We start from the raw sequence: 12,839 nt of genomic DNA, 5'->3' as shown, positions 1-12,839 counted from the left end.
ACATTGAATTACATACCGCTTTGTAGTTTTCCAGTGATACTTAACGAAAAACTGACAAAAATTGATAAATATGACATTTCAAAATCTATTATGAAATACTGTACTATGGCTTCCGGTAGACTTTTGCTGTATCATTTTGTAGGTTTTTGATTACATGATGTTAAATAAAAGATCTATTATTATGTCTCAATCCTAAAATTCTAGGAAACAAACTTTTTGTATGGTAAGGTGTACTGTATCACTGTAAAACCAAATGTTTAAACACCTACAAGAAACAGATAATAAACACGCCTTGTTTATTTTGGAAGCACAATTAAACGGGATGGGGTAAAAGCCGGAACAGCCCTTTAATTAATTCAATTGCATTAAAAAACAGTGAAGAAAGTTACACACACGTAAGGAGAATATTTTAGCAATGAGAACCGATTAATAACACGCTGTCATTTTTTTATCACCTAAAAGCTCCTGGAACAGTTGGTTCCGAAGGTGCAAAGACAATGAAAATTATACATATAATACAAATAGGTGAGAATAATATAACACTGTTGAAAAAATCCACCGGACCCACCTTTAATTTCACATTCTATGCAATAAACAGCTGTACAAATAAAACCAGCGCAGAGTATGAAAGTGATACACATAATACAACTGAGAACAACATAACACTATTATTAAAAATTAAAAAAAAAACATAGCAAATAACTCGATGATTTGAAATGGGATGACCTTACATCTTGTAAAAACACTTCAGGACACACAGACCTGCAGTACAACAAAAGTCTAACAAAAAAGAGAACTGGGGAAACACTTGACCATCAAAACCAAGAATGTATGCACACGCTCAGAATCCTGAAAGAGACTCAATTGCTATGCTTTCTATGGCACTGATAACGCTTTCATGTCAAACATGAAGGTACCAGAGGTTCATTTTAATTTATAAACAAGGTTTTCGAAGAAAGAAATGAAACATTAGCTAAATTATTATTATTATTATTATTATTATTATTATTATTATTATTATTATTATTATGTATTTATTTATTTGGCAGATACCTTTACCCAAGGCGACTTTAAGGTGTTACAGGGCAGTATAGGTTACAATGCATACTTAATTTAAATACAGTGTAGTTTACAGTAAGTGCAAAATGATACTACTAAAATACAATATGAACTAGGATGCAACAAGTTATGTCTACAATGACATACTGTAGTGGTGCAATAGTCCAAGTGTAGTGCATTAGCTGAGGATTATTATTATAATTATTTGTTTACTTAGCAGACACCTTTATCCAAGGCGACTTACAGAGACTAGGGTGTGTGAACTACGCATCAGCTGCAGAGTCAATTACAATTACGTCTCACCCGAAAGACAGAGCACAAGGAGGTTAAGTGACTTGCTCAGGGTCACACAATGAATCAGTGGCTGAGGTGGGATTTGAACCGGGGACCTTCTGGTTACAAGCCCTTTTCTTTAACCACTGGACCACACAGCCTCCAATATACTTTACATATTCTGTGACAAAAAACATAAAAAGGTTTAACTTTGTCATTATTGACCCTCAGAGCATTTATCCAATGCTGGCAATGCTGTCAATCTGCTGCAGGCTGTGGTTCATCAGTCAGGGTTGGGGAAAGCTGGTTAAAGTGAATCAAATCCCATTGACTCAGCTTCTGAGCATGCATGAAAGCTGAAGAACTTTTAATCTACTCAACTAGCATACTGCAGAATCAGATTACCATATTCTGTGACAACTTCCTCCAGAAACTAAATGAACTGTCTGTGAAGCAATGACTTGGCTTTGATGGTGATGACAATGCTGCCAACAGTGTGCATGATTGACAAAAGCCATTGATTTGAAGCCTTGGCGCACATTGCTTTTTGGTGGATAATGCACATCAAATTCAGCAGATTGGGTAGATTTGGATGCATTGGGGCTACAAAACTATTGAAACTACCAATCATTGTAGGTGTCCTGTCTGTGGTTGTAGATACAAGCTTTTCCACGGCAACTGGGAATTCCAAGAATGTGCAGTTGCTGTGCTCAAGCACTGACTGAATAAAACAATTGCAATATATAGCTGCATACAACTGCAACCTTTGCTACAATTTATTTCAGAAGAAAGATTTTCAAGTTTCAAAGTGCAGTTTTAAGTTTCATAATAAACAATGAAAACTTTATTATTTTCTGCAGTCAGACAAATAACACAGTGGTCTCAGAAGTCAGGTGATCCTGGTTTACAGTAGTAAACAGCTGTGTGAGGCGTATTTTTTCTTTTGACACTGTTATCATTTAGTACTCTGAACAGCTGGAACATCATGATACATGAACATTAGCTTTCCATGCTTCAGTGAGATGAGAGGATAATCTATTCTAATCATTCTGCATATGAACTGCAAGCAAAGCTTTCATTTTAATTTCAGAAACAGACGGCAGCATTAACAGGTTACTCAAGCATTTCTGTAACACACATTCATGTTGGTTGATTGCAAGATCATTTCTCCTAACAGTACACTAGGAGCAGTGAAATGAACAATATAATTACTTACATTGGCTAAGATGATTACTGTTTTAATGCTTAAATTGAATGAACCTTTAAAGTTTGAATAATTTAACAATGTATATATTCTGTTAAGCAGTGCAACTAAAAGTTATCAATGTTGTCAGCCAAAAAAACTTAACTTCAAAATAATGCCAGACGATAGCGTTGAAAGAACATTCTTTCACTTGAAGTTCTGACATTCATTGTCTTTGAAGGGCAACTTTAGAGAATCACACAATCCCCTGTTTATTGCATTAGCAAGAACAAAAATGTGGTACAACTTAAAAGAGGTTTTTGTCCACAACTTAAAAAGTCCCAATATTAGTTTTGGAATAAACACTTTTTGTTTCCTGCCCAAGTACATGCCCTGTGCTGCAGGCTTTAGTGTTTTTAAAATCTAGCTGGGAATGAACAGACTACCAGTAGTAGTGTCCGTCATGCAGGAATCAGAAAAAAACACAGACACATAGAACACATGTGAGTCATAAAGAAAGCAGCAGCTAATTTCTGTGAAGAATAATCAAAACACAAAACAGCTGCAATGGCTTTTGGGAATTAGAGTTCTTGTTAAAGGAAAAACAGTTGTTGTTGTTATTTGTTTTTTTTTTAGATTGTCTCTTCTTCAAAAGAATCGCAATCTAAAAAATCAAAAAAAGAAACATTCTGAATGGATGTCATTTCTGGACTAATTCAGAAGCAAGTCCTCTAAGCTTGTTTCTCTTCAACAATCAGCTGTTCCAGTGATTCATGTGTTGTCAACATCTCTGCTGTCCTTAGTGTGACCTCTTGAATTAGGACGGCTGAGATATGAACTTAATGTGGAAGTGTAGGACGGAAATGTGTCTTTCATAAAGAAAAATATAGTAATACCTTTTGATTTCTATCTCTTTTTAAGTCATTTGAACATGCAATCTGGCTCAGCTCTTAAAAATGACTTAGTGGAGTGCAGTGGATCTATTCCAGTTGTAAATATTATGCATTATTTGAATGCACAATTGAACAGCCTTTTGAAAACAATTGACTTACAGAATACAAGGTTTGAAAGGGTAAAGGCATACATCCATAAATGTGTGATACAATATTAATGTTTAAACGAAACCATGGAAAACAGTAAAGATTTAATGTAGCATAACCAGTTCATTTGTGCTTTAAACTGGGTCACTAGGCAGCTAAGTTATTTTCTGCCCCTCAGCTGAGCTGTGCTGTAGATACAGAAGTGGGAACAAGTATGTTAACAACATAAAGTATCAGTATAATCACATAAAAAATTAGATCACCATTACTTACATCTACTGTACAGTATGTACAGCTATGGCCAAAAGGCTTGCATCACCTAGAACTTGATAAAAAAATTAAAATAAAACAATATGAACATAATTTAGATTTTTTATTTAACGTCATGTAATCAAAGAAACTACAAAATTATATTGCAAAAGTCAACCAGAATCCATAATAATAGTAGACTATTTCATGTTGGATTTTGAAATGTCACATTGTTTACTTTTGTCAGTTTTTTGTTAAATATATGGAAAACTACTAAGTGGTATGTAATTCAATATGTTAACATACCATTATTCAGCAGGTTTCATTTGACTTTGTGAAGCGAAATTAGTTCATTCTATAGGGTGATGCAAGCCTTTTGTCCCAACTGTATATATAAGTGTGATATATTGTACGTACAGACAAATGGACAAGAACCTCTATATATCCCCAGATTCCAGTACAATCACAAACTTATGTTAAAGAATGTCCTAACCAAATTTTGTAACAGTGGTCTCTAGATATATGTAAAAATGTCAGTTTGAAAAATATACAAACATAAAGAAAGACGGACAGGATATAGTCTCTCTTTAGATTTCCATGATTAGATTTCCACCTTTCCATGAGGCCGCGATCGAAATCGCATCATGGTCCTCCTCAGCAATGCTGACATCCGGTTCTGTAACATCCAGTGCGACCACCGGTGTAGGCGGGGTCAACTCCAGGGCCGGAGTTATCGGTTGACTAGGGGCAGAGCAAGAGCCTGAGCCTGCTGCCTGGTCAGGGGCTCCCAACGCCGCATACGGCTCAGCCGTGCTAGCAGGGGACCTTGTGCAGGATGTGCAAGCGTGGAATTTAGCCATGCTTGATGTCTGTATGGCCCCAAGGGCGTTGTTTAAACACCAGAGGGTGTAGACCTGTGTATTGAAGCACTCAGACACCAAGGGTGCAGAAGCATACAGTACTGGTGCACCGAAGAATCTTGGCACCAAGTGCAGGTGTTATTGACATGCTGTGGCGCGAAGCACCGAGGCATGGAGCATCTAGCTTTAACCATGTGTAGTCAACACAACCCGGGGTAATGCATAGCATACACCGGGGTGGATACACAGGCTCGAGTGGCTGCGGTAGGCAATCAGGAGAGCAGTACAGGAGAGCACACCGATAACCTGGTTCTGGACCGAGTGCAGTCATACAACGTGCAGTGTGTTGCCAGACTGGAGCACAGGGTCAAGGAGCTGCGGTGTGTTAGACAGGAAGAAAAGTGTACTGCTTTTTTATTTTAACTGCAAAGGCAGTAATAGGAAAAAAATAGATGCTTCACACACAGCAATTCAGCTATGGGAGAAACCCATTCACCATACCAGGCAGGTGATCAAGCACGCCAAGTAGGCAGGCTGAAACAAGCCGGCTGAGTCAACTCAACAGCGGGACGCAACAGAGCTACGCACACCGAGACACCGAACTAACAGGGGCTGAGAGTGCACCGAGGTACTGAAGCAGCGGGGGGCAGATAATGCTGCGGTGCCTACCGTAACCACGTGGTCACACACCTGGGCAGCGCACAGCGTACACCAGGGAGACACAAGGGCAGAAGCCGCGGCGGGCGAGCTGAAAGGCAAAACACAGGAAATACACGGCCCAGTGGAGGAATACACATCTGATTGGCTGTTGTTGTTGTTTAAAACAACTGTGCTGCAGCTAATCCAGACCCAGACAAGCAGGGTTGTGCAGTCTGGTATACAGACAGGGGATGCGCAGCGACAACCAAAACAAACAAGGCCCAGTCCAGCGCCCAGACGGCAGCTGGTGGAATCACTCGACAGTGGGGATGCGACGAGGCCTAGCCCTGGTGGAGGAACTGTGTTCTCCCAAGAGTGTAGACTGAAAAGACGTACACACACACTCTTTTAACCCTTTGAGCAGTACGAACGCACCGGTGCATTCACTACTCTCTGGTCCCCAGGGAGTAGGAATGTACCGGTACGTTCTGCAACTTTAACTTGAATTACTTAGCCTACAAAACCCCTGGTAACATAATATTGTAACACTAGGTTTCTGTAACACTTTTTATTGGTCTCTTGCGCCCTCTGCCAGATATTAACTGAATTACATACAATAAACCCTGTCACAAAATTGTCAACAATGTCTGTAAACCGGCGAAAATTGCTCAGTGAGAAAGAAGTGTTAAAAATAATACTGAATTCAGATTGAGATTTAAATTCAAATGCATACAATTCTTCCACTGAATCGGATGTCATCGAGTGTGTCAGTGAAGACATAAGTGAAGAATAGTTATCATCTAGTCACAGGCACCCAGCAAAGAGGCGGCGCCAAGCTCTGTGCGTTGCTCCATGCTTCAAGGAGTATCATAAGCTGAAGCATTAGACACTCTCACTCCCTCCGCCCCCACAACCTGTTTACCCGGATATGATTTATTCATGTCTCTCTCTCGCCTTTTTTTTTGTTAGGACGTGTTTTTGTGGTTGTTCCATGTTTATTGTTTATTGCCTACCTGTTATTTTTTTGTTAAAACCTTTCCCTATGACAAAATGTACGAATACTACTCGTACTAATCAAGCGCATGCAGAAGACAGAAAAAAAACTCACTCCCATAGGGCCAGCAGGGCATTTTAGAACTCACTACTCAAAGGGTAACATCATTACTGCACAGGCAGTCGCTCACACATGACAGACAGTAAGAAAAGGCAGCCTGCACGCAAGCAAGCAGGCTACTAAAAAAAGGAGGAAAGAAAAGAGGCTTCAGTTTTGGAGCCACTTTCTGCAGTCGACTCAGAAATGCTCTTTTACACAAAACGCTCAGTTCAACACAGAAGTCTTTTTTTTTTAATTTAGTCGTCGCCAATTATTTTTACCCCGGTTTTCACCCCAATTTAGCATGCCCAATTATTATCTGTATCCCCGGCTCACCGCTCGCAACCCCCCCGCCGACTCAGGAAACGGAGGCTGAAACACGCGTCCTCCGAAACGTGCTCCTTCCAAGCCGTCATTTTTCGCACTGCAGATCCACAGCAATGCTACCAGACCTATAGTACCGGAGGACAACACAGATCTGGCGGCTCCGCTGCAGAGCCACAGGCGCCCTATCGGCCACAGGGGTCGCTGATGCGCGGTGAGCCGTGGATTCCCCTGCCGACCTAAGCCCTCCCTAACCGGGCAGCGCTCAGCCAATTGTGCGCCGCCCCCTAGGAACTCTCGATCACGGTCAGCTGTGACATAGCCTGGATTCGAACCAGCGATCTCCAGGCTATAGGGCACATCCTGCGAGGAGCGCCTTTACTGGATGCGCCACTCGGGAGCCCCCAACACAGAAGTATTACCTTACCGCCTTGAGAAGCAAAAAGAGAAATGGCTTCCATGGAATGGTGGTTTTAACTCCTCGGTAGGTGGGACCGAGGATGTCATCCAGGAGGGGGCCTATCGGCAGCTCTGGTATAGAGAGCTCAGTGAATACCTACCAATAGGCAGCAATAACCAGTGTACAATGCTAGTGCACCCCTAGTAATCACTTATATATTGGCTTCATTACACATGTTTCTTGTTACTCAGAGTAAAATATATTGGTGACTTTATTAAACATACCAAATATTCATGAGTGCAGAAACAGTAATGCATTGTGATTAGGAACACAATGCAAAATAAAAGGGCATACATTATTACTTTAGTATTACATTACAAAACATGATTTTTCAATTAATTACACTGGGTGTAACTGAATGACACACAATTTTAGTCAAGGCAGCATAAAATGGAAGGAAGATTTTCAACACCAGCATTCAACTAGTCTTGAGAACCTGAGATTTTGTACTCAAGGTTAATGGAATATGGCAAGGAAACAAATGGTGGACGCAGGGAGTAATGAAGCATTTGAAGGAATCTTCAAAACAGTTGAACCTGACATCTGCTGATGTGGTTGTGGAATGGCCCATCATTGCCCAACAGTCGTTCTAGCTGATCTTACACAAAATGTTTAATGAGAGATTTCCAGTAAATTACATAACAAAACAAGATTATACAAGTTGTTTATCTATGGCAGCTTCAGGTTTCAAGCTGTATGACTCATCGATCTTTGTCTCAGCTGAGAATAAAAATGTGAAGCAGGTGGAATCATGCACAAAGACAATTCTTGCATTTTTGACTAGGACATGTCTGGTACAGGTACATATTCCAACAGTTTAGTTATCATTTCTGGAGCAGAGCTATATAGCCTCAGAACAGGGGTTTATCTATTGAATTGTTGGGCTCCTCCAACATGTTGCTGTAGGCAGCAATTGAAGCTTGTATTACATTCTCAAGAAAAGATAAAAAAGGTATTTTTGATGCTATCAGTGTGAAAAGGGCATGCATTTCTGTTTATGTGCCTTCGAGAAAAGAAGACAAAACCACTGTCTGAAATACCAAAATAAAATATGGTGTGTCTGAGTAATATGGGCTTCTTAGGACATGGGCCAAGATTTCTTGAGCTTGTGAGGGAAATGTGGCTGCATTTTTATTTGGAGCTATATTTCTATGTCACAATGCTAAATAATCACAGCACTTCACTTGCTGGCAATGCTATAAACCAAGTCTGTTTTCGACAATACTACAGAGTGCTGCATGAATATACAATGCTGCACTCCTTGGCATGCTGTAATGGTTCTGACACATTCAAAACAAAGTAGACAATGGTGCTTTTGTGAACAAAAACAAAGCATCCCGGTGATAGAATGGATTGTGAACTGTAAGTGAAACGAATGTCTGCAATATGTGTAAAATGAGTAGGCTTTAAAGTACAAGATAAAATACAGTGCTCCCTCAATAATTCACTTATTTGGTTAATTCATTCATTTGCTTAATTCACTGTGGGGTCATGTTGATAGTCAACTGTAAAATTTTCCTGAGAGAGTTTTCTTTGGATAGTTATCAGTTTCTAGAATATGGCAGGAGGTTAATACACTGCTGTTGACTTACTAAGAAATAAATGTCCCAGCAAAATTCTAAGAGATATGGTCAGAGGTTAAAACAAAATGGGCTTTTATAGGACACACATAAAATCTGACTTGCTTGAATTTTTCTTTGCTGATTTTATGAAAGACTGATGAAAATAAGATAGATTGCATATCTTATTTTTACATTGTGCAAAAACGAGTTACGAACCTCAGGTTGGAGGTATAGTTGTATATGTATGTAAACTAGCAGAACTAACAGAACACAACACTTTCACTGCCAAAATGTTTAATCCAAAGGACTATTTAAACACATATGCATACAACAGCGCTTTGCAATACAAACAATATTTCACTTTTATGTAGAATAACATTTACATTAAACCTTGAACCATAAATCTATAGGCTATATATTTTTTTTGTTTTCAATAAAATATAAAAAAAATGTGAGTGGAGAATTCATGTTATTTTTTTGGTTTTGAAGCATAAAATCAAATACCAACAGGAACACATTAAAATCTCCCAGTTTATAACATGGAATAACTCGCTTGAACATGGAATAAGTCATTACCAATTGAGAGGTTAAAAAACATGTATTGAAGGAATATAAAAACTAATAAAAAATGTCATAACTAATTCATGACAGTATACTCCTTTCTATACTTTTTAAAGTCAGTTCATTTTAAACATGTTGAAACTGCAAACAAAATAATATTTGTACCGCTAACTAATACTGTAATGCGAGTATTGCAGAGAACGATTATTGCAAAATAAGAACATGTCTGGCAGAGCTAAGGGAGGCAAAGGACTTGGCAAAGGGGGTGCTAAGCGTCATCGCAAAGTGCTCCATGATAACATCCAGGGAATCACCAAGCCTGCTATTCACCGCCTGGCCCGCCGTGGAGGAGTAAAGCGAATCTCCGGCCTGATCTATGAGGAGACACGCGGGGTGTTGAAGGTGTTCCTGGAGAATGTGATCCGGGATGCAGTCACCTACACTGAGCACACCAAGAGAAAGACCGTCACCGCCATGGATATGGTGTATGCTCTGAAACGCCAGGGTCGCACTCGTTACGGATTTGGAGGGTAAAGAAAAACAACGATTCCCCAGACTGACCTTCAAACAACAACAAATAAACTGAAATTACCTTGCTCATTACATAATCGTATCTATCAAAGACAGACTTTATATTTGTTTGTGAACGTAAAAAATGTAATGTAAAATGTAATTTATTTACAAAAAAATATAAAAACATAATTGAAGAATAATTAAAAATAATAAAATAAGATAAAAATAAGAGGCAATAAAAAATATAGTTTTTATTGCATAATACCTACAAATAAATCCACCATAGCAAATTGAGTGTATTCATAGAACTGCAAAGACAAACAACCCTGACCAGGCTAGGAGACAGATTTGGTCCCTACATACTATAAAATATTTTATGAACATAGCTTTATGACATTCAAAAATACACATCACACTTGGAATCTATACACTCTTAACTATTAAGAATTTTTTTTTTATCTTGATTACCTTCAACAATATGTACATAAACCCTAATATAACACAACGCTTGATGTTAATTTTCAAATTACTCAGAAAATGGCGGAAAATGTAAGAACACTTATTTTGCTAAATGCCGCCATCTACGGGTGGCTTATAGGATCAAACTTATTGGATAGATATGGTACTTTGCCTGAAGGCAGTTTTTGATTGGACACATTGAACATGTGACTTTTATACCTCTGAAAACAAGGTGCCATATCTGTCCCTTAAATTGATAAAGGGAGCATACTGGTAATCTAACCACATTAATGAATAGAGTCAATTGGTAAAAAAAAATTAAATGCTTGAATGAGATGAACTTATAGTAGTAAGCATGGCAAATACTAATCTAAACAAAACCAGCCAGAGCAACATCCTACTGAACAATCCTACTCAAATATCACAGAGTTTGTTCCTTAACCAAAAAGTCACATGACAACAACTGTACCCTAACCCATTCCCCCACCCCCCTCAACAATTCACACGCTTTCTGGGTTTGGACATTTCTTGCTTGACCATCTCAGAAATGGGGTTGGCGTTCATTTATAATTTCAATAGTATAATGACTCGCAGCATGTTCAAACCTACTGCACGTATTGCAGAGTCTACTGTTAGAAAAGGTGATCACTTTTTAGGTTTTATAGAGCAATATCTGCTGAATAAGTATATTTCTTTAGCCCAATAATAGGTATTAATAAATGATTTTAACTTGAACTTTATAGACCTTAATCTTGTATACTGCTTGGATTCATTTATTTATTGGTTACGGAACACCTCTTGACATTAAGGTGAACTATTATTACTGTTTCCAGCTGTCCTTTATGGTGACAGCTTGGTCGGGTGGGTGTAGTAATGATTAATAATATACATTTAAATGTTAAAATTCATTAGTTTACTTTACCTTATTAATGTATTTTCAACATTTTTCCTTTGATTCTCAGTAGGATGAGCTGGTGGATCGGGGTGGTACTGCTCCCTTCAATTTGACCTGATTGACCAAAATGCCCAGCTGAAGAAAAGTGAAAAACTTGCTTAATTTTCATACATTACTGTTTTTTTGGTTTTTTTCACTTTTACTGGTCTATTACTTGTTAGTCATGGACCCTGTTATCACAGGAATCGTGATCTTTGCTGAAAAAGTCTTCCCTACAATAAATTGTTTGGATTAGTTGTCACAAATGAAACAGTTAAACACATTACATTCTAATCTCATTATTAATTTCCACAGCACTCTGCTTTCAGTCTTCCCTTCCTGGGTTTTCATATGCCTACATGGAATAAAACAAGCATATTGCACAAAATAATGACTTCTCAAAATTAATAATTATTAAGCTCCACTTAATCTTTTTTTTTTTTTTAACATAATCAGATTTTGCAGCTACCATAAGTACACTCTTCTTGTCATTTGTTTTGTTGAATGGTAATTATACTGGTCTCGAATATCAATGTGTACATATTTTGTTTCTTTTAAAATTGGTTTCACAACTGATATTTGCACTTTTCCTTAAAATGTAAGTAAAAGACCTATTCTTCTGGTAAAAAAAGAAAATTTGAATGATGTCTTTGAGCCATCCAAGTGGATTGTGTATTTGTATACATAGCCTTATACTATAGCTTACGAACATCACAACCAAAAAGGGCAGATGTGGCTTGCTTGTCTACAGAAAGCAATTAAAAAGATATATATATATATATATATATATATATATATATACAGGGCAGTTTTTGTAACCCAAAATACTAAATGATACATTGATAAATAGAGGCCAGTATCTGTTTGGAGGTTCTGAGTACCATTGTCAGCAAAAAAAAAGTTCCCAGTACTTTTGTGAATTTAACACTAGTTGAACAACTGACCTTTCATTTTACACTTTATGATGTGTGCAGAATAACTGAAAACCTATCAAACATGTGTTGAAATTCATACCCATTCATGGCCACAGGAAGTACCATCACGTCTGTGCTACAAGTCATGTTCAGAGCTGTGACAATGCTAGCAACATGGTGGGTAAATGTGAATTGCTTAAGATAAGGTTTCAAAATCTAAATCCCCATGCTGATTATGTTCCCTGCTTTGCTTATTCTCTGAATTTGTTTGGTTTGTGTGCTGTGCAATACTAGTTGACCACAGTTATATTTTTGGCTTTATTCAAAGTATATACAACTTATTTTGTAAATCAACTCTGACATCACACCTTGACAAATGTGGAATAGGTTTTACTAAGAAAACTCTCTAACGAGATGGTATGGAAGAGCTGATGCAGTGAGTTGGCTATAAAACCATAATCTGACTGAAATAAACATGCATAATCAACAGCCAAAGACTGTTCTACATGAAGCTTTCCAAATTAAATCACAGATGTTCAAATTGGAAACTGCTGTAATGACTTTTGTGTGGGAATGAATGTTTCAAGTAAAGCACTGCAGCAGATGAACATAGATCTAAATCCAGTCACCATACTGTGCAACTCACTTACTGATTTTATCTAACAGGTCAGAAGTTACTTTTAGTCGTACAAAGCTGAGGCAAAGACACTTACAGA

At 38.1% G+C, this 12,839-nt stretch overlaps 2 protein-coding genes across 2 annotated transcripts in view; one reads left to right on the top strand and one right to left on the bottom strand.

The window, feature by feature from the left end:
* Positions 1-12,839, bottom strand: part of LOC117394210 (gamma-1-syntrophin-like) — a 110,304-nt gene that overhangs the window by 60,787 nt on the left and 36,678 nt on the right. Inside the window, exon 2 of the mRNA XM_059016740.1 lies at positions 11,198-11,305. The gene's annotated coding sequence lies outside the window, so the exon portion shown is untranslated. The remainder of the gene's footprint in view (positions 1-11,197; positions 11,306-12,839) is intronic.
* On the top strand, positions 9,395-9,837 carry LOC117394534 (histone H4-like). The gene has a single exon (XM_033992865.2). The coding sequence runs from the start codon at positions 9,526-9,528 to the stop codon at positions 9,835-9,837; it is 312 nt and encodes a 103-aa protein (XP_033848756.1). The 5' UTR covers positions 9,395-9,525.

The sequence above is a fragment of the Acipenser ruthenus genome, chromosome 3, assembly GCF_902713425.1.
Source record: "Acipenser ruthenus chromosome 3, fAciRut3.2 maternal haplotype, whole genome shotgun sequence".
Taxonomy (NCBI): domain Eukaryota; kingdom Metazoa; phylum Chordata; class Actinopteri; order Acipenseriformes; family Acipenseridae; genus Acipenser; species Acipenser ruthenus.
Note: the sequence above shows the minus strand (reverse complement) of the source record. Positions and strands in the feature narration are given on the sequence as shown.